Source organism: Bidens hawaiensis, unplaced genomic scaffold (genome assembly GCF_021521415.1).
Source record: "Bidens hawaiensis isolate Kalapana, Puna unplaced genomic scaffold, B.hawaiensis_p1.1 tig00025332_1, whole genome shotgun sequence".
In the NCBI taxonomy this organism is placed as follows: domain Eukaryota; kingdom Viridiplantae; phylum Streptophyta; class Magnoliopsida; order Asterales; family Asteraceae; genus Bidens; species Bidens hawaiensis.
In genome coordinates, this window is record NW_027494036.1 from 1 (window position 1) to 23000 (window position 23000).

Sequence of the window (23000 nt, forward strand, 5' to 3'; positions counted from 1 at the left end):
TTTTCCTTTTCATGCATCTATGTCATCTGCATGTAAAAGATAACTATGCAAAATACTAAATGCTACAAGAACACTAAAAATAAAATAAATTATTCATTTATTTGTCTTTAAAAAACTTACGATAAAAGAATATTATAGAAGTGAAACGTTTGTTCATTTTTTCATAAATTCAAAAAGAAAAATGAACAAATTTCGTTTACATGTGCATCATACAAATGTGTAAGTCATGCGTAGGCTATATTATCTACATACATATATGTATTAAGCAATTAAAAAACATGAGAATAAAATAAGTTGACGGCTTTTATGTACATCATACATGCATACATACATATACATAGTTACACACATACACATTATATACATTCTAGGCTGTAAGGTACAAAATTAAAATATGAACCATTAACTAAAAGTCCATTGCATAACATTCTTTGTTTATGGACGTAGATTCAACCACGTAAACCATTATTATTTATCACTTACTTTACACTTTCATTATATAAAAATATAGTCCCAAACAACTTAAGATATTATACTTAGCACAAATAATTAAAAGCTTTAAGCTAGTCATAAAAATTTAACTACTACTAGCACATGAACAGTACTATAAAATAAGCAAGCAAACAAAACAAAAGCAAAAGATGGCGAATAATGCTATAGCTCCTCTGCATTAAGAAGCAGGCAAGCAACCGCTTCTTCACCCCATTATCCATCTTTTCAGTTAGCAGTTATCTTTCTCGTCATATTAATAATATATAATTTATGATGGCGGAGGATAGTACATTATCGTTCTCCATGGCTTCCGTCGTTGAAGACGTCCAACCGCTCTCAATCTCAACCTCTCGATTTAGACTCACGCAGAGCACAGGAAGCCGGTATGGTTATGTTTATTGCCTAATTTTGTGCAGGAATTTGTATTATGTTTGTGTTTATGCGTAATTCGTAGCTTTAACTGCAATTTCTTCGTCTAGTTTCTCGTAAATTATATCGGATCTGAGTCCATGGCTCCGCTTTATCTCTGTATATTGTAACCTTATTGACTGATTACTATTTTTTGAACTTGTCCATTTTTGGCAGAATTTTGGAGACTAGTTTATTATTATTATTATTATTATTATTATCATCGTTTTTTCTTTTATGTTTTTTTTTTATAATTGTTTTCTAGTCTGAGTTATTTACCATTCTGAGTGCGGCAGAGTACTGAAATATAATATTTCGAGCTTTAGTATTGAGTGTACGGTCCGGTTTATCTCTATATATTGTAACCTATTTGATAATTTACTATTTTTTGGAAACATCAAGTTAGCTTGTGGATTTTTAGCAGAATTTTGGAGATTAGTTTTTATTATTATTAATATTTATTGTTTTCTCTTTATGTTTTCTTTTCAATGTTTTCTAGTCTGAGCGTCGGATTATTTAGCGCTCAGCGGAGGGCTGGAATATAGTATTTACGGTTTTGGTATCGAGTCCACGGGTCCGGTTTATATTCATCTTTTACCATCTTACATGAAATTTTGAAATGTGTATAGCAATAAGAAGATATGAAGGTGCAGCATGGTTGAGAAAAATGGTAGGAGTTGTTGGAGCAAAGGATTTGCCTGCGGAGCCTTCAGAGGAGGAATTTAGGCTCGGTTTAAGGAGTGGGTTAATATTATGCAATGTGATTAATAAAGTTCATCCAGGAGCTGTGTCTAAGGTCATCAATTAGTCACATTGGGTAATTATTAGTTGGTTTTATTTTAATTTTATATTAATTTAGTTTTTGATTTGATCAGGTGGTTGAAAGTTCATGTGATTCGGCTGCTGGACCAGACGGAGCTGCGTTATCTGCGTATCAGTATTTCGAGAATGCTAGGAACTTTTTAGTGGCGGTTGAACAGATGGGGTTGCCTACCTTTGAAGCATCTGATTTAGAACAAGTGAGTATTTAATTATTGAGATATTATGTGATTATTGTGGATTTGTGGTCATGATCATGGAAAATGATGATAAATGATGGTAATGTTTCTAAATTTCAGGGCGGAAAATCTTCAAGAATTGTGAATTGTGTGTTGGCACTTAAATCCTACTTTGAGTGGAAACAAACAGGTGGTCATGGGACTTGGAAATTTGGGGGAACTGTGAAACCGGGCACGCCTAGCAAAAACATTGCTCGCAAAAACTCAGACCCGTTCACTAATCTTTGTCGAGGATGAATTTGCAATCTCAAGAAACTGATAATAATAACAAAACGGTAGGTAACCTTTTGCATTAGAACAATGAATCATATTACTCACTTTTTACAGAATTATTTAGTGGAAGATACTTAACAGTTCTTACCTAAATATGCAAGTTGTTCATTAAATGATAGGAAAAGGTAAGTATGTTGCATTAAATGGTTAAAATATAGTAATATTTTGCATTAGATGGTCACAAAACAGCATATTTAGTTGAAGTGGTGAGTTTGTTTCAGTAATTCAGTAAAAGGTAATAGCATTTTCTTAATACTTGCAATGTTCTTCTATGCAGCATAATTCATCCTTAAGTACACTCGTTCGTGCAGTTTTGATGGATAAAAAACCTGACGAAGTTCCTGTTGTAAGTTTCAGTGAATTTTTGTGAATTTGCGTATAAAATTAACTAAATTTCAGAAATACTGTCCTTTATCTTTCTTTAATTTGATAATACACCATTTGATGTTTTGATGGCATTTCTGCTTGTGTATCTTCTAGAATCGTTGCTAAGTAAGGTCATGGAAGAGTTTGAACATCGTATTGCAAGTCAAGTCGAACTGGTAATCTATTTAATCAATAATCATGTATAAACTTCCAAATTGTTTTGGGCACCATATTTACGTATCACTTTGATTTTCTGTTCAACAGCAAAAGCCTGTTCCCAAAGATTCTCCTACTTTAAATGGAAACCGAACTTTTCTGAAACATACATCTTGTGATGCCAAGGTAGCTTTGTTTGTTCATGATTTTTTGTTTTCCCCAAGTGAACAACTTTAACACTATTTCATATGCAAGCACTAACATGTTACATTTTCAAAAAGGGGTAGCGGTGCAGCTTGTTGCCCGCTTGCCTTCTGTTTCGATGTAATCTAAACATTGAATTCTTTTATTATCTTTAAAGGTAGAAGAAAGAAATTCTGCAACTGTAGTGAAAGATAAAATCTCTCATAAGAACTCCATTCATGATGAAGAAATAAAAAAGAAAACACAAAATACATCAAATGGCTTTTGATGCACAGCAAGAAGATATCAAGGTATGTTCCATTTTTTTTAAAAGTTTATGCTCCTTTATGTAGTTATGTTAATCAACCAGCTTTTCAGGCATTAAAGCAAACTCTGTCAACCACAAAAGCCGGGATGCAGTTATGCAAAAAAAAATTCCATGAAGAAATTCAGAACCTCGGTAAGTTTTAGAATAACATATTTTTATGTTAATCCTTCTCTCAGTTAGTCATTTTCTAAAACTAGTTCTTTCCCTTTGTTCTGTTTGTAGGTCATCACATTTTCGGTCTAGCTCATGCAGCTTCAGGATATCATAGAGTTCTTGAGGAAAACCGAAAGCTATACAATCAAGTACAAGATCTTAAAGGTGTCTATAAGCTTCCATAAGTCTCATCACCTTGTTTCTAATTGAATGTGCCACAATCTCTCACGTTTGTATTCTCATAACAGGAAACATTAGAGTTTATTGTCGGGTGAGACCGTTCTTAGGAAGACAGTCAAACGTTACAAACACCGTGGATTGCATTGAAGAAGGAACAATTACCATCAACACCCCACCAAAGTATGGTAAAGGACGAAGATCGTTTAATTTCAACAAAGTTTTTGGACAAGCAGCAACCCAAGGTTGGCGTTTCTTCTCATTTATACAATTTAGTTATTACTCGGTTATTATATCTTTATATGAATCGCATCTTGTGCATACTTATGTGAATGTTAGAGGAAGTATTTGAAGATACCCGACCCCTAATTCGCTCGGTTCTTGATGGTTACAATGTTTGTATATTTGCTTATGGTCAGACTGGATCTGGGAAAACACACACAATGGTAACTTACTTTTACATTTTGGTAAATAAACTAGAATGTATTATGTACATCAACCAACTATTAACACATGTTTTTTTTAAACAGAGTGGACCGAAAGATCTTACTGAGAATAATCAAGGAGTTAATTATAGGGCGTTGAGCGACTTGTTTCTTCTACCAGAGCAGAGAAAGGGGACTCTTCAATATGATGTTTCTGTTCAAATGATTGAAATATACAACGAGCAAGTACGGGACCTCCTCGCTACTGATGGCTTAACTAAAAGATATCCTTTTTCTTATTATTAAAAATAAAGCAACAAATTTTACTTTACTCTTACTTCTTAATGTAACATAATTTAGATTTCCTTAATCTGTTATTACATTAGAGATACGTAACAACTCACAGAACGGGTTTAACGTTCCAGAAGCTAACTTGGTCCATGTTTCATCCACATATGATGTTATTGATCTCATGAATTCAGGCCAAAGAAACCGGGCCGTGGGTGCAACTGCTCTCAATGACCGTAGTTCTCGCTCTCACAGGTTACCTTAAATCAATACTTTTGAAACTTTATAAAGTTGGTACATCGATTGACCTTTGACCGTTTAAATTTCGAAAAATGCAGTTGCTTGACTGTACACGTTCAAGGGAGGGATTTGACATCAGGAGGCGTTCTTCGTGGCTGTATGCATTTAGTTGATCTTGCAGGAAGTGAGCGGGTGGATAAATCTGAAGTGACTGGAGATAGACTAAAAGAAGCCCAACATATTAATAAGTCTTTATCAGCCTTAGGAGATGTCATAGCATCGCTTGCTCAAAAGAATGCACATGTGCCTTACAGAAACAGTAAACTCACACAATTACTCCAAGATTCACTAGGTAAACAAATGCAACTGTAATATTGTATACATGCATATTCGATATACTTTTTGTGAATTGAATATTTAATGTTGGTTGATGTTGTACTGTGTTAGGTGGGCAAGCAAAGACACTTATGTTTGTTCACATAAGTCCAGAGTTGGATGCTGTTGGAGAAACACTTAGTACACTTAAGTTTGCTGAACGGGTTGCTACTGTTGAACTTGGTGCTGCACGGGTTAATAAAGACAGTTCAGATGTCAAAGACCTCAAAGAACAGGTCCAAAAAACCAATTTAGCCGCCACGTTTATTGAAAACTATTGTTTTTTTAGAACAGTTGATTAAAATTATAATTCATATTTGCTTTCTCAGATTGCCAATTTAAAGGCAGCTTTAGCACGGAAAGAAGGCGAAAATGAAAGTGTTCAGGTTCGAAGGAAACTAACAACAGAAATAGGCAACATTGAGGTAACTGTCACCCCCAACACCTAAAAATAACTAATAAAAGAAACAGCATTATAAGCCTCACAAGCATCATTATGGTATTGTTGATATGGGTTTGCACAAAACTTAAATAACCGAATCCAACTCAAAAACTGACGGGTTAGGTTTTATGCTCTCGAAAAAACCAAGCATTCAGTTCGATTTCTGTTTTGCATGTAACTAAAACCGAACATAATTTATGTTTTCATTTTTTATTTTAAGCATAAGTTATTTAAAAGAATTTTAGAGAGAGTGTTACCCAAATACTTTAGCCCAAATTTATAATAATCAATTAATTATTATTTAACAAACATATTTAACTGAAAGTTTTAGGCCCAAAATTATTATTTTTGGCCAATTTTTTTTGGCCCAAAAATTACAAGTCTAAAATGGTAAAACTGAAAAATTGAAACCTAAACCGAAAAAACTGCAACCGATCTGTTTCATAAACTCAAAACCTGAATTTTTGGTTTCTGTTTCAGTCTAAGCCCAAAACCAACCCATACACACCTTAATGGTTCGTGCCAGTTCCATCCAGAAATTGGTAAGAACATGATAAAATGACCAAAATACCGCCTTAAACTATTTCTGCCACATCTAGAGTTCAAAAATTTCAAAAATGACCCTAAACTAGTCAATTATTTTATAGTAAAGTCAAGACATTTTTATCTTGTTACACTTCTTCAGCAAGCTTATGACCAGAATTGGCATAAATGAAATGATAGATTGATATGTAGATGTCCACAAAGTAATCTTTTAAATGAGTATGCATGCATTTTCTCAATTATCCACTATTTCTAATATATGAAAACAACATTTTTATTTATGTTACAGGCAAGAAAAAAGTACAGGTCAAGGCAAAAGACACAAAGTATTGATTTAGATGAGCTGTTAGGAAACTCGCCACCATGGCCACCAGTAAGCAGCCCAGGTGAAACGTACACTGAAGACGATAGAGAAACCGGGTCGGGTGACTGGGTGGATAAGGTGATGGTAAACAAACAAGATGGATCACGTGGCACAGTTGGATGTTGGGAACCAGAAAATCCTAGATTGTCTGAATCCTTTTTCCAAAAATATCTTCCGGAACAAGCTTATAACATGTTTCCTAGTGCCAACGGGTTTGATGTTGCTACAACCGATGATCTCGATGAACTTGATGCTGCCACTAGTGATTCATCTGAGCCGGATTTACTCTGGCAGTTTAATCACTCAAAACTTTAAGTTTGACCAGCGGTGGCATGTCAAAAGTCAATAACTTAAACGCAAAGTCAACAAGGAGCCCAGAACTAAGGTAGTAACTCTGAACTCTATATCATATCATGTCATATCATATCATATTTACATATCATATAAAAAAAGTCTTTTAACATATTTGTTTGACGCATTGTAGTAGAACTATGATTCCGAATCTCGCACCTTCGCCTTCAAGGAAAATGACAAATGTACCCCTGCAGCGAGGCGGGAGGCCTGTGGCCTCTGGGGAAGTTAAAAGGAAAACTGGGAACAGGAAGTAGTAAGATCTGCTTTTGGTTTTCTTGTTTTCATTTATTTGATCTTATTTTATTTTATATAGAGAGTGAGAGTGATGAGAGGATTTACATACATATTATGTTTTTCTTTTTCTTTTTGGCTTTTTTGTTAATATCTGAATTAATTGTTTATGTAATATACAATATATATGTGTAAATTTGTCACAATGATTTTTTGTTGCTTGCATCTTACTTGGCATAAAGTTGCTTGCATCTTACATAATGTGACATAAAGTACAGCTTCATAAATTTTTGGACAAAGAGACCAATGGAACACCTTCTTGAGCTATTATTTTGACACTAAATAGTTTAGAATATGATGTGGCCAATGTAATAATTTGTAAAGAAAGTTTGAAATATGATGTGACAGTTTAGAATCAGATACGATGTGATAGTTTATGATAAAACTGGGTTAGCCAATTTGATGGTTTGTGAAGGTTTAAAACAGATTTTCTTTTCTTGTTTGAACCACCAAACAAATTATTATTCTTATGCGAAGGGCCAAACAAGATGCTTATCACGCCAGCCACAAGCCAAAACAAAACACTTGAACAAACAAAACGCCTAAACGTTGTACACTAAAATATCCCCGGCCAATCCTCCCAAGAAAAAATCTAAGATTTAGATTATTAACCCAAAGAAAATCGCAATCCTTAATATCCCAACGCCGGTTCAAAATAACTGACTTTCCTTCAAACACCAATTTATTCCTTGCCTTGCCTCTCATACACCAAAGCATGATGAGAATAATAGCATTGACGCCTTTGTAGATGCTCTTGCTCAAATTTGTTACGTGTAAATGTGTGATGCGATTGAGATTAACTTTTGAAAGCTAATCAAACGAACTGCTTTGACCCATAAATTTTACGTAGTATTTGGTTGATACAACACCAATTCGAAGAGTAGTTTGATGTTATGCGGTTCGCTTGAGAGTTCAAAAGAAAAAAAGAAGTAACGTTTGACACAAACAATATTCATTTTATTATTAAAAGCAAGTAAAGTAAGATTACAAAATGTAGCTAGACATAAATTCAAAATGTAACCATACTATCTACTCCCTACCTAGTCATGGATGATGGAATGTATTAGAATCGAGGCCTCATCCGCAGCCGGAGCTCTGTCCTCTGTTAATTTCCCACGCAAACAAACAAACACATAATTTTCTTTTAGTTTCACTCTTAACTTTAAAAAAAAAACATATACATATACAAAATTTAAAATAAAGTGAGTAACCTGAAAGTGTTCTCGGCAGCCGCGCCACAATGCTATCGATAATGTTCCTATCTTTCTCATTCTCGATCACTTCTACACTGTCCCCTTTACTCTCATTTTTGCCGTTATCATTACCGTTACTTGTACATTTTCTTCGTTAATCCTCTCGGATTCGGCTTCCGGTGTATGATCACTAGGTTTGGGGCTACTAACCAAATTGGTAATGAGTTGATTGAACAAACTAGGAGTAGTGGTTTCCTTCTCTTCTTCATATTTAACCCCATTAATCATTTCATCACCATTGTACTCCTCTAACACAACCACCCCACTTGCTCTTTTTTCAAGTCTTCCAACACCACCCTTCTCGTCATCAGCATCTCTTCCTCTCTTGTTACTAGTCTTCTCTTCAACCAAATCACCTTCCATCTTAGATTAGATTCTTAGTTATTAGTTATGATACCTTAAAAAACGAGTATGTGATAAGGTCAGAATAACGTAGTCCTGGTTATATTATGAAGATCTGTGCTTGGTGACACGTGCTCTGCACCCAACCACTTTCCTACACGTGGTACCTCCATAAATTGTCGGTTCTTTGAACGGATGAACACTTTAAAAAGATCACATACTTTGTCTCCTACTTAATTTAATATATTCGTTAAAAGTATTAAACCAACCGACCTTTCAGCAGGATTCCTTTGAAAATATGTTTCAATGAAAATATTATTTGAAAATACTCACGTTGTTAGGGATGTAAGAAAAACGGATGTCCGTCTACGTACAGTTTGTTTATGTCCGTTTATTTAACAAGTAAATGGACATGAATTAAAAGTTTTGTTTGGTAAGCTTAAAGAATAAACGGATAGAGGTTGAATTCGTTCAATAGTGTTCGTAAACGTTCGGTAATGTGTTCGCTTACATATGTCCGAATACATCCATTTGCATTCGTCCAGTATTAGGTTCTGTTAATGTGCGTATTAATATTTTGTAATTAATATTTTTTATTCATTTGTTTTTCTATCCACATATAACCAAGTTAAAAGATAAACCTTAAATCTACCATACACCGCTACCACCATTCCACCAGACGTCCCGGCTTCCACCACCACGGCTCTGGTATCCGACCTCCTCCACTGTCCGTTAGTGCTTGTTTGTCTATTAGTGTCCGCTACCATATGTTTACAATATTACGAGCGGACATGAATAAACTTGATCGATTTCTTAATAACTAACACATGCACAAATTTTCTTTCGGTAGAGTGTTCGTGAACCGTCCGCTAATCCGACAAAATCTTAATAGACGAACACAAACAAGGTCTCGTTCGGTTCTGTTTGTTTACAACCCTACATGTTGCAAAGTTGCACGTCTTCTTGTAAATTAAAACAGTTGTTGGAATAAATTCAAAGCACGTGGTCTTTTCTTTTTAGTCAAGTTATGGAGTCATGGAGGTGAGTCATCAATTGAGTCGTGCATTATGGAAAAAGAGTCTGCCGAAAATCAAGTCCTTTTAGTTTATTTATTCAGTATTTGTTTAATGTATTCGTGGGTTTCGTGTCCTGGTCTTTTAAGTGGTACGTGCTTTGTTAGTGGTATTTGTTATGGCTATTTTGTTTCCTTGTACTATTTAAACCTTTGTTTGGTATTGAATGAAAGTAGAGTCTTTGGCAATTTGTGTGAGTTCCAAAGTCTGATTACCAACATTGTGGTATCAAAGCCACCATTAAAAGAGTCTTGACGTAGGTTATCGCGGTCTACTAAAAAACAATTAATTAAATACTTAAATACCTATAACTAGTACAGGTAAGTAAGGTCGTCTCCACAGAGACTCAAGGAAAATGCAAGTTTATTTAATTTATAACTAATTATTTAATCTAAGCGGACAGATGATGTCAAGCGGTTTTTATAAAAATACTTAATTAAAACTAATTATTACTTAAAAAGATTTGTAAACAATATTAATTAAAAAGCATTCATTCTAGGTTCGGGTTATGTGTTCCATACATCAATCACAGATTCTTTAGTCTTTGGTTTTATAATAATTGCTAGTCCTATGGTTTGATTTATGATGACAAACGATACCCTAACCGAATTGTTGACACAAATGAACCCAGACTCCACAATTGTCAAATCTATGTCTAGGACAACTAACTTAATGATAAGGTTTGATGATTCTAGTTCAATGACACAAGAGCTTAACCCTAAATGTTGATAAACAACCAAACAAAGGTTACACAAATCAGTAATCGCAAACACAAGCCTTAATCAACCAAATAACTAATTAAGCAAGACAAATTCATATAAAATCAATCAAGCTATATTCATTAAGCATAAGAATCTGATCATAACAATATTTCACACAAAACCTTAGCCTAGAACGAACACACACGACTAGCCGGACATCGACATAATCGTTAAAGCACTTATCTTGATGAACATATGATCAATGACGGAACCGGAAGCTTCGGGATGGCTGAAAATTGTCCTAGAACACCTCTTCTGGCTCTGGAAGTCGTAATATGCCGAAAAGGGTCGAAAAATCTTTTATATAGTGAACAACCCTAATTTTTGCCGACATTGAGCATCTTCGCGTATCGCGAAGTTGCATGTCCTGCATCTTCACGATACGCAAAGATGCAACTGACTTCATATTCGAATTCCTCTCATTGAGAAACATGAAATTCATATATTATGGATTCCGTAACTCATTTTCTAGGCCAAGATATGCCCGTTTTACTAAAACACACTTTCTTGGTAACCCATGTTGTTCAGTTTTCACTTCGGCTTCATGTTTCTCATCCAATCCTCTCCCAAATCCTTCTTAACCCTCAATACATGTTTCCTCATGCTTCCATCATCTCGAGGCTTGCTTAATCTTCATCTGGATGGCTCTGAATTAGCTCGTTTAAGCTCCTTAACTTCCAATGTCCTGAAAACACATAACAACGCTTGAAGTATCAATGTTCATTCGATTATTTAACTAAAATAAACTAATTAATATATGAAATAAACTAACTTTTACCCAACCATCAAGTCTTTTTCATAATTTTCTTTGTCACATGGCTACTACTTCATCCGAACTTACTCAGTCCTCTACTCCCATCTTTAAGGGTGAAGGGTACGAGTTCTGGAATATTCCTATGAAGACGCTACTAAGATCGAAAGGGCTGTGGGAATTTGTGGATCAAGGCTTTTCTGCAACAGACACCGATTTAGACCGATTGAAGGAAAACACTAAGGAAGATGCAAGAGCCCTCACGTTGATCCAGCAAGGGGTGCATGACAGTGTGTTTTCCCGTATTGCTGCTGCTACAACATCGAAGCAGGCCTGGACCCTTCTCCAGACTGAGTTTCAAAGGGACTCAAAAGTACTTGCCGTCAAACTACAGGGTTTGAGAAGGGAATTTGAAACCCTACAGATGAGAGACAATGAAGCTGTGTCTGATTTTCTGTCAAGGGTTATGAAGATTGTGAACAACAAAAGGGCTTATGGTGAAGATGTGTCTGATCAAACCATGGTGGAAAAAGTGTTGCGAAGCCTGCCGACAAAGTAGGACCATGTGGTTACTGCTATTGAGGAGTCCAAAGATCTTACGACCCTTTCGTTTGATCAACTCATGGGATCTCTATAGTCTCATGAGGCTAGGGTTAACCGGTCTGTGGATCCTGTTCCGGAAGAGCAAGCCTTTCCGGCTGAAGGAGATGGTTTCCAGTCACAAAATAGAGGACGAGGACGTGGGGCATATCAGGTTAGAGTCCGGGGACGTGGAAGATCCTCTGCTTAGGGGAGAGGTAGCATTCAGTGCTACAATTGCAACCGGTATGGTCATGTCAAGGCAGATTGCTGGGTAGAATCGCAAGCAAATGCAGCAGTCAATAACGATAATCTTGAAGAAGATGAAGGAGAACTTTTTATGGCAATGGGTTTCGATAAAGAAGTTCAAGGCACCGGGGTTGCTGAAGATGAGGAAAAACCACTGCTTATGGCACAAAATGGAAGTAGTGGGAGCAAAGTGTGGTTCTTAGATAGTGGTTGTTCAAACCACATGACTGGGCAACGTGTGTTGTTTAAAGAACTAGATGAAAGCAAGAAAGCATCAGTAAAAATGGGGAATGGTAAACGTATCCAAGTTGAGGGGTCAGGAACTATCAAGATCAATGTTTCTCCAGGAAAAAGTAAGATCATCTCACAAGTTCAATTTTCACCAGCCTTAGGTTACAACCTCCTAAGCGTTGGCCAACTAATGAAGGTGGGCTATGCCCTATTGTTTGATGATGGGGAATGTGTAATTACTCACAAACAATCTGGAGAGCAGGTGTGTAAAGTCAACATGTCAGCTAACAATGTATTTCCTTTAAGTATTGGGCAAGAACATGCCACTGCTCTTGCCGCCATGGAAACAACCCCAACAGACCCCTCGTTATGGCACCGTCGTTATGGTCACTTGCATGACAATGGGCTACGAATGCTAAGTGACAAAAGCATGGTGTCTGGCCTACCGCGAATACAATCATTATCCTTTTGTGATGGTTGTGTTTATGGAAAACTAGCACGGCGCTTGTTTCCTCATCATGCTTACCGAACTTCACAAGCACTACATCTGGTTCATGCTGATTTGTGTGGCCCTATGCCCACACAGTCTCTTGGAGGTAATCGTTATTTTTTCTTGTTGACTGATGATATTACTCGGATGAGTTGGGTATTCTTTCTTCAAAAAAATCAGAAAGTCTTGCAAAATTTAAGCTTTTTAAAGCAAAGGTTGAAAAAGAATTCGGAAAGTTTTTGAAAACTCTCCGGACTGATCGAGGGGGAGAGTTTTGCTCTCGGGAGTTTAACGTTTTTTGTGAAAAAAATGGAATATGTAGGGAACTTACCGCTCCATACACCCCAGGATTGCAGAATGAAAAAATAGAAGTGTTGTGGAAATGGCGAGATGTATGCTTAAAGCAAAAAAATTAGGTAATCAGTTTTGGGGTGAGGCTGTATCAACAGCTGTGTACCTACTCAACCTGTCTCCAACTAAAGCCGTGGCTGAAAAAACTCCCTTTGAAGCATGGCATGAAGTTAAGCCCTCCGTAAATCATTTAAGGGTTTTTGGGTGTATTGCATACGGGTTAAAACCATCCCCACAACGAAAGAAACTAGATTCTAAGGCCGATAAATGCATCTTTGTTGGGTATTGTTTGAACTCAAAAGCGTATAGATTGTATTCCAACAAAGAAGTCTATCATCACATCTCGTGATGTTGTATTTGATGAACAAGCAGTGTGGGTTGACGAAGTTGGTAATAACTCAGCTCCTGTCATTCACGAAGATGAAGCAGGAGAACAAGTGCAAAACAGCGGTGCAACTTCCATTAGAAACCAAATTGAAGAAGAAACTGATCCAAGGTCAAGCGGTGATAGTAATGACAGGGTTGAATCCAGTGAGTCAGAAGGTAGTCCAATCAGGGTACGTTCTTTAGATGATCTTTATGACTGCACATCTCCTATGTTAGATGAAAGTTGTCAGTTTGCTTTTTCATTGGTTGAACCAAAGTCATTTGTTGAAGCATCAAAACATGAAGAGTGGATGCATGCAATGAAAGAAGAATTGCATGCATTAGAAAGGCATCGTACATGGTCATTAACCAAACTGCCTAATGAGAAAAATGTCATTGGTCTTAAGTGGGTCTATAGAACAAAGGTTGGTTTGGATGGGAAGGTAAACAAGTACAAGGCGAGACTCGTAGCTAAAGGGTACACCCAAGAGTACGGGATCAATTTTGAAGAGACATTCTCATCGGTGGCTCGTTTTGAAACAATTAGGTTAGTTCTCTCACTTGCTGCTCAAAACAAGTGGGAACTATACCAATTTGATGTTAAGTCGGCGTTCTTGAACGATCCGTTGGTCGAAGAGGTCTATGTAACACAGCCTCCAGGGTTTGAAATAAATGGAAATGAAGACAAAGTATATAGGCTTCACAAGGCCTTGTACGGGCTAAAACAAGCCCCCCGCGCTTGGTACAGTAGAATCGACTCATATCTTCAAGGGCATGGATATGAAAGATCAAAAAAATGAGCCTACTGTGTACATAAAAAGGACTCCAGGTAATGACATTATTATAATTTGTCTTTATGTAGATGATATAATTTATACCGGGTCCTCTCAAAGTTTGGTAAAGGTTATGATAAGTGAGTTTGAGATGACTGACATTGGAACGTTAAAGTATTTTCTGGGTTTGGAAGTAGTTGCAAGGGATGATGGGTTCCTGATACCCAATGCAAGTATGCTTAAGACCTGCTCAACAAATTTGGCATGGGAAAATGCAAGGCAGTTCCGGTCCCAATGAATGTCCATGAGAAACTACGAATGGATGATGGTAGTGCACCTGTTGATGAAAAGAAGTTCAGGAGTCTTGTGGGTGGTCTGATCTATCTCACTCACACGAGACCTGATATCGTCTTTTCTGTGAGTCTAATCTCTAGATTCATGCATAAGCCTTCATCCATTCATCTTGGGGCTGCGAAAAGAGTTTTAAGGTATGTTGCGGGAACTATTAACTATGGTCTTTTGTATGAAAAAACAAAGGCAGTTCAGCTTGAAGGGTTCAGTGATAGCGATTGGGGTAGTGCCTTTGAATATCGAAAAAGTGTATCTGGCAATATGTTCTCAGTTGGGTCAGGGGCAATTTCGTGGTGTTCCAAAGAACAACCAGTGGTAGCACTCTCTACATGTGAAGCTGAATATATTGCAGCAAATTCAGCAGCTAGTCAAGAGGTATGGTACGTGCTTTGTTAGTGGTAGTTTGTTATCTAGTGGTTATTTTGTTTCCTTGTACTATTTAAACCTTTGTTTGGTATTGAATGAAAGTAGAGCGTCTTCGGCAATTTGTGTGAGTTTCAAAGTCTGATTACCAACAACAGTTACTTGTTGTTTTCTTTAATTCGTAACGATACCGTCATTATCTATAGTAAACAATGTGTGTAACATGTCCAGTGATGAAGCTTGGAGAAAAATAGGTAAATTTACACTACACATAAATTTTTTTTAGAAAAAAAAAAGTAAATTTACAATATTCCTGGCACTTACAAACCTTTGCCCATGAACATGTTTGATTTAACATTATACTATAAATAAAATTTTGTATCTTAAAAATAATTTAGTTAAGAAAATAACAAATTATATTGGTTCACTCACATGATAACAAATGTGTCTAAAGAAACGAAAACGACTTAATTAAATTTTAAATCGAAACGAGGATAAAAAATTCTCCACAAACGCTTTTATAAAAAATAATTACTATTCTTATTATCTTGAGAACTAAGGATGGCAATTTTAACCTAAACCATTTTAAATTGGTCAATTTGGGTTGTTTTAAAAATTATATGAGTCGGTTAGGGTTATAGATTTTAACTAAATGCGTCAAAATGGGTAACTTGAAATTCCACCTTATTTTCGGGACAAAATGGGTTGACAAAATTAAATAAATGGGTCGATGTGGGTTAATGTCTTAAGGGAAAATGGCAGGTTAGGGTCGAAATGGGTTTTGGATTGGAACGAGTTTGGTTTAGGTTTTGGCTCGGATTAGGTTTCGAGCCGACATGAGGTTTCGCACTGGACGGGTTGGCTTTCGGTTTCTTTTGTTTCTTTTCGTTCGATTTTGGATTCGTTTTCGGTTTTTTGTTTTGTTTTGGTTAGTTTTTTCAGTTTCATTTCTGTTAGGTTTTAATTTTTTAGTTTCATTTTGATCGATTTTTTCGGTTTCAATTAGTTCGGTTCAGTTTTGGTTTTCCGTTTCGGTTTCAACTCATTACTCGGGTCAACAGGTTCGGGCTTGAACGGGTCGGAACAGGCCAAAACGGGTTATGAATCGTTTTTTAAGAGGACAACGTAAGAAACTTTTTTGTTTTGTTTTTTTACTTTTTCTGTGTTCGATTTATATTTTGAGTTATGATTTTTTTATTATTTTCTTTGAGGGTTTTTTGATCTTAATAAAAAAAACCCCTAAAAAATTCATAAAAAAAATTATAACTCAAAATATAAATCGAAAACAAAAAATGTAAAAAAACAAAAATGTTTCCTCCTTGTCCTTGTTCAAAAAAAAACAAGAAAAGAAAACGCTGACCCGAAACCTGTTTTGACCCATTCCGACCCAGAGCCGTTCCAACCCGAACCTGTTGACCCTAACCCGTTCCGACCCGAACCAAAACAACCTTTTTTTTTAATTAACCCATTCTGACCCTAACCCATTTCAACCCTAACCCGTTCCAACCCATGACCTTTTTCGACCCAATCCAGCCCATTTGCCACCGCTATTGAGAACGTAACTCAAATTACTTTTTTGGCTATCTTACTGAAACGTATCAACTTAAATTTTTAAAAACATTAATTAAGTATTTAATAGGAATAATATTATAATAACCTTGTGTATGAAATATCAATAGAATTTCAAAGTCACATTGCTACAAACACTAGTACAGAACATGCCTAAAGATGCGGTTAATTTTCCCATAAGATGCGGGTCAAGGACCGCCCCTCATACCATCGCATCTTCTGATAAAATCCAACCGCACCTTCTTCAAACCGCATCTTCCGCTCATTTAAATGTTTTAAAACTAAACCGCACCTTCACATTAACTGCACCTTCTTCTCTTGTATCATGAACCGCTTATATGAACCTTTTAATTTAATTTAATATTTGAACCTTCCAAAAGATGTTGTTTTGATGACCGCACCATTTGATTATTATTATTTTTTTTTTAATTTCCAAAAAGCAAATAATATTATATGTAATATAAAGTTCCAGAAAACCCAAAATAATAATATACAAAACGAAGTTTCATTGTCACAAAGATAAAGTTTCATTGTCACAAAATAGATAGGTTTAAACATAATACACACTAACTTTCAAAAATGACATCTTCATTCTAACAACTCGAACTCGAACAGATGTCTTCATTCTTGCAACTTGCGACTTGAACCGATGTCTTCATTATCATAACTCAAACCGTAAAATCACCTAACAAAACATAGTACATTAGTAAAATGAAGCTTAAAAAATATATGTAAGTGTTCGCTAACAAAATAAACGGTTCACTAGCATTAATGAAATCACACTCCACACAAGATCCACCTGACCCAACCCATGTATCTTCTTCGGCTACTCTGTTTTTGTACAGCCCAATTCTCCTCTAAATATTGGGCCGTTAGATTAAACAAGCATTAAATAGTAGATTTGTCTAACCTTGAGATACCTCAACAGTCCAGCAGCCTTAAAGCATTTGTACAGTTTGTTGTTGGTCCATAGATATTAACTAAATAAGATTATCAAAACATTAGTACTTGTGTAAAAAATATATGTGTGTACATACAAATTGTTATATAAACAAGTTTTTGAAAATTTACCACATTTAAATAACCATCTTCAAAAAGATTTGATTTTAACACTTGAGGCTCGTAATTGTCTTCATCAACCTATATTAACAAACAAACTGTTACAATACTAACAAATCAAACTAAATGAACAAAAAATATGAGAGTAAACGGTTCGGCTACCAGCTGATAAAATGAACCGCTCGCCAAGTTCTCATCATGAGATTGTGGGGAGCCACGACTCACTTGATCAGCCTAAAATAGCAAAGCAAATTATTATAACATATTAATATAACAAATCAAACTAAATTAAAAAAATATATATTAGAGTAAATTGGTTGGCCTTTTCTGAAGATAAAGTTAAAGCGTCCGAAGTGTCATTGTCATTTATTTGTGACGGGTAACTTGTATGACTCGGTGAAGAGGAACTCATATTCACTCTTGAGGGACTAGATGACTTGCTTGGTGCCGTTTGGTTCACAAGCTACAATTTAACAAAAAAAAAAAAGAAATATTCTAGTAAATAGTGATACACTAAAATATATTTTAAAATATAAACAAAAATATACCTTTATCGCTTTTCTTGGCCACTGAACGATTTGACCAACCAACTACTCAACCTTACCAACTTCCGTTGTTTTTGTTACATTGTAGACATCAAAATCTTTATATGAATCAACAATGCCATCCACGGAAACCTTGACACAATCTACCATTATTGGCTTAAAATGTAAAACCTCACCCATGGTCGGCCATGCCTTACCTTCAGCCACCTTTACTAGTGAGTCACCCACACTTATTAGCAACTCACATCGGGTTTTGCTCTACAAAACCATTCAACATTTTTAATACAGATACATATATACACACACGTATAGCAAACTATAAATATATTACCATGATAGGTGGATAGTTGAGCGGTCCATCAGAACACGTGTCCACTTGTTGTACTGAGTTTCTACCATAGATCACATTTTTAAACAGGCCTCCATGGACTTTAGTATAACCTATAAACTCAATATAACAATATTAATTTCAGCAACTCAAGATATATATATATATATATAGTCATTACCTATTATCTGGGACACCGTCCGTGATCGGCCCCCGTGCTCGGGTCCAACAACTCGAACCTGCGGGTCTTCCTTATTTTCATAATAACTTCCATCCGCTATCATAACTTGCTCCACCCGATACTATAGAAAACATTTGTTAAAGCATCTAACTATAACATTAACAAATCAAACTAATTCATTTCCATATAACTAAATAACATAATCATTTACCAAAGCAGCAGCCTTCTCAATCCCATCATCATCAAGTGAATACAGCTTGGTTTTTTTGTTTTTTATTGCATGACCCATTATAAACAACCTAGAACGTGAGTTTTGTATTCCTTTTAAGTCCCGGGTAGCTTTCCTCAAGTTGGGGCCATATGATATCTTGCTTTCGTTTCAAACCTCTATAGCCTTTTCGTCCTACCTTAGGCTTATTTTTGTTCTTGGAATTACTAGCTTTTGCTTTTTCTCTTTTTGCCTTCACATAAATCAACAAACTGTCATCAATTGCATGCAAACATATACATATAATATTATTAATATTAATAAACAATCCAAATATACCATAGCCTCCTCACTAGTCCTTTGTATAACGAACACCTTCCAATCTTCTTCGTCAATAAATGGAAATTTTTTATAAGCTTTTGGGGCATTGGGATCAGGGTCCGGATTATATATATACTTTGAAGCAGTCCTAGATCGAAAGTTTGTGCCAAGTCTCATTGCCCACTTCCTCATATATTCTTTAGGTGCATCAGTCTCAATCTTCCAAAATTGCTATAGGATAAAAACATTAAGTTAAAATAATAACTTTATAGGTATTTCATATTTGTTACAAGTTAAAATATAATACGTACCTTCGTTTCTGACCATACGTGATCAAAATCTTTGTCTTCGAATTTGCACATTGGAATATGAATTGGAAAGCAATGTTGAACCATCATCCCGTAGTATGAACTGAAGTTGGCAAGTATTTCCTGGTCTTCGTGTAGCGGCATATTATTCTCATCAAATCTCATAGGTAACTTGTCCTCAGGAATGTTCGTTAAAAAAGCAACAATCCCGCGTGATATTTTCTTTATGTTACTCATACCTATGGTGCAATATATAAATATTAATGAAACTACTACACGTGCAATATATAAATAATGAAATTGAAACAAATCTTATATCGGGACCACCTACAATCGCTTTCTTTATTCACAACCGCATCAACCCAAATATATAAATAATGAAATTGAAACAAAACAATTACTTTGGTTTCGGTTCCCCACTGCCTAACAATTAACAAAATATATAAATAAGAAACTGAAACAAAACAATTACTTTGGTTCTGACTTACTGTGTTTGAAGTGGCAAAGGGGGCTGACGAGTAGTTAGGGTTTGCCGATAGATCGACGAGCATGCAGTGACCCGAGCAGTAGTCCGATTGGGGGCTGACGAGCAGTGGTCCGAGTAGCGGCTGACGATTGGGGCTGATAGATCGACAGCAGTGGTCCGATTGGGGCTGATAGATCGACGGCGACGGTGGTCCGAGCAGTGGATGACGATTGGGCTGATAGATCGACAGCAGTGGTCCGATTAGGGCTGATAGATCGACGGCGGTGTGCAGATGGAATTTGACTTTTGAAATGAAATTAGGAGGTCTGCCAAATCTTATCTACCGCCAAATCTTATCTACCGACATTCCGCCAAGATTTACATATATATTGTAACAATAAATAAAAAAATACTTGTATAATAAACTTAATAACATAGATAAAAAAATACTTTTAAATTAGGTATGAGATCGGTACCGTACCGGTACCGAAAATCCCGGTACCAAAGATCCCGGTATTGAAGGTAAAAAATTCGGTTCGGTACCGGTGCCAGGACGGGACGGGACGGTACCGGTACCCGTACCGAATTTGCTCTCCCTACTTTACATCGCTTAAGACAATAAATAAAACAACAAATTAAACACGTCTTTTTTAAAAGTCTTAAATGAAATCATACAAACAATCCACAATGTCTCCTTTACACTAATAATCAAACGCGTCTATTAATCATCATCATTCTTGTTTATTTTGCATAAAATAAAATTATATTAATAAATTGGTTATTAAAATTAAAAAAAATAAGTAAATTATATTAATAAATTGACTATATCAAACCTTCATCAACATAACTCGTCGGTGTATCCCGACAAGCTTTCTTACCCTTCACCTTGTATCCCGGCAAGTTACCATATGCTGGAAAATCATTTATTGTGCAGAAAATCATGGCACGCAATTGAAAGTGCTCTTTCTTATAAGCATCGTATACATTTACACCTGAATCCCAAAGGGTTTTTAAGTCATCAATCAAAGGAGACAGGTACACGTCAATATTATTACCAGGCTGCCACGGACCCTGAATCAACAATGACATCATAATGTATTTTCGTTTCATGCATAACCACGGTGGAAGATTGTAGATGCATAAAAGAACCGGCCACGTACTATGGCGACTACTCATGCTCCCAAAAGGATTGATCCCATCTGAACTAAGCCCAAACCGTATGTTTCTCGCCTCCTTCCCGAATTCATGATACTTGTTATCAATGGTTTGCCACTGAGGTGAATCTGCCACGTGTCTTAGTTTTCCGTCAATTACACGTTCTTCAGAATGCCAACGTAATAATTTTGCTTCTTTTTCGTTTGAAAATAACCTTTTGTCTCGGTATAATAGGGAGATACCACAACACTTTAGCTGGTGGTCGTTTTTTTGTTACCTCATCGTCAACGTCACCCGAATCGTTTATTTGATTATACCTCGATGCACCACACACAACACATTTATGTTCATTTTCATATTGATTTCTATACAATATACAGTTATTTGGACATGCATGTATTCTTTCAACTTCCAATCCCATCGGACACATCAACTTCTTTGCTTGGTATGTTGAAATTGGTAATTCATTGTCTCTTGGAAGCCTGTCATGCCAAAACACTAACAGTTCTGTGAAACTTTTATCACTCCATCCATTTTTTGACTTTAAGTTAAGCAAGTTCAACACTGTATCAAGTTTCTTAAAATTAGAACCAGGATATAACAGGTTTTTTGCATCTTCTAATAGGTGTTGTAAATTTTCAGTTTTGGCATCACCCATGTTAGTCTCCATGTCATGTAACATTTCATTTGTGTTGTCATTAGGATCATTTGAATGGTTTTCATCGTCTTTGGGGTCATTTGAATTTTCATCATCACCATTAAGGTTTAATGGGCCATTGTTATATGTGTTATCATTAGTGGTCGATGACGTGCTAAAATCAACGAGTGATTCTCCATGCCTTGACCAACAATGGTATCTAGGCTTAAAACCATTTTCGAACAAATGTGTCTCTATTTCATTGGTATCATTACAATATTTAAAGTTTTGACATTTGGAACAAGGACAACAAATCGACCGACTTCCTTTATTGGTGCGATGTGCTTCGGCAACCCTAAGAAAACTTTTAACACCCTTCACATAAATTTCGGATTGTCGCAAAGCTTTGTACATCCAATCATCACGATTCATCTGAAAATTAAAATAAACAAACAAATGATGTAAATGTATGTAAACAGGTGCTCTAAGGTAGTGGATCCTAACCCACTTTTTGAATATTCTATCTCATATGTATATATTTTAACGTGCTAACTATTTAAGAAAAAATCGGCAGCATTTCCCCTTAACTCCTCAAGTATGCGTATAAAACGCAAACCCGATGGAGTAGGAGAAAAAGCTACCGTTATTTCTTAAATAGTCAACACGTTAAAATGTATACACGTCCTAATGAGATAGAATATTCAAAAAGCAGTCTCAAAGGGGACAATCCAAAATTTATCTCTATTAGATAAATTTTGGATGAGTATTCTCTAAAAGGTTATCTTAAATGCATATGTTAAAAAGTATATCATATATAAAATATCTCTTAAAATTAAAACATACCTTCAATTAATTGGCAAAATTTAAGTTGAGAAATCTAGAACTTTTTTTGCAACGAGGAAGAAGGAGTTATGAAGTACTGTTTAAAAGAAAAAGAAGACGATGTAAAATTTTGAATTATAGCCGTTTGAGATATTGAAGACCGATTAATGGGAAATACAAGAAAAAAAATAAAAGAATAATAAATGTATTGACCGCATCTTTTGCTTTCAAAGTATTCAAATTTTGATTTATTTATTGGAACCGCACCTTTTCATTTAAATTTATTAAAAATTCAAGTTATAAATCAAATTTATCAAAAGGTGCGGTGGAGTTTTGGAACCGCACCTTCTGAACTTCACCCCTCGCACCTTCTGCCCATTTGTGTACCAGTGAAATATATCCGAGCACAGTAAATAACTGACCAAAAGATAAAAACTTCTAGCTCCGCCATTGATTCGAACATCGTGGTCATCTATCCAAAATATTACTATCATAAACAAATCCATTTATACCATCCTACTACCAAGAAGTACAATCTTTTTTGTTGCTAGA

At 35.7% G+C, this 23000-nt stretch overlaps 1 protein-coding gene and 2 pseudogenes across 2 annotated transcripts; 2 read left to right on the plus strand and 1 right to left on the minus strand.

Annotated features, from left to right (window-relative positions):
* Positions 1 to 765: 765 nt before the first annotated feature.
* Positions 766 to 6990, plus strand: LOC143571288 (kinesin-like protein KIN-14I; annotated as a pseudogene). Its single transcript, XR_013142072.1, has 19 exons — positions 766 to 875; positions 1530 to 1696; positions 1776 to 1919; positions 2019 to 2233; positions 2509 to 2587; positions 2712 to 2773; positions 2862 to 2939; positions 3115 to 3247; positions 3315 to 3396; positions 3487 to 3582; positions 3666 to 3839; positions 3934 to 4040; positions 4125 to 4303; positions 4401 to 4562; positions 4646 to 4899; positions 4995 to 5158; positions 5252 to 5347; positions 6197 to 6656; positions 6759 to 6990. The product of XR_013142072.1 is annotated as a kinesin-like protein KIN-14I (transcript).
* A 7409-nt stretch (positions 6991 to 14399) lies between these two features.
* LOC143571293 (secreted RxLR effector protein 161 pseudogene) lies at positions 14400 to 14882 on the plus strand (annotated as a pseudogene).
* Positions 14883 to 20656: 5774 nt separating this feature from the next.
* LOC143571294 (uncharacterized) lies at positions 20657 to 22954 on the minus strand. The gene is made up of 3 exons (XM_077056754.1): positions 22817 to 22954; positions 21307 to 22058; positions 20657 to 21203 (listed from the first exon to the last, which is right to left on the minus strand). The coding sequence occupies exons 1-3, from the start codon at positions 22952 to 22954 to the stop codon at positions 20657 to 20659; spliced, it is 1437 nt and encodes a 478-aa protein (XP_076912869.1).
* Between the last annotated feature and the right edge of the window lie 46 nt (positions 22955 to 23000).

Coding starts and splice junctions, on each gene's coding strand:
- LOC143571294 (XM_077056754.1), bottom strand. CDS start 22,954: ATGGATTTGTTTATGATAGTAATATTTTGGATAGATGACCACGATGTT. Junction 22,059..22,816: donor GGTACACAAATGGGCAGAAG/GTGCGAGGGGTG, acceptor TTTAATTTTCAG/ATGAATCGTGATGATTGGAT. Junction 21,204..21,306: donor GTTGTGTGTGGTGCATCGAG/GTATAATCAAAT, acceptor CCGAGACAAAAG/GTTATTTTCAAACGAAAAAG.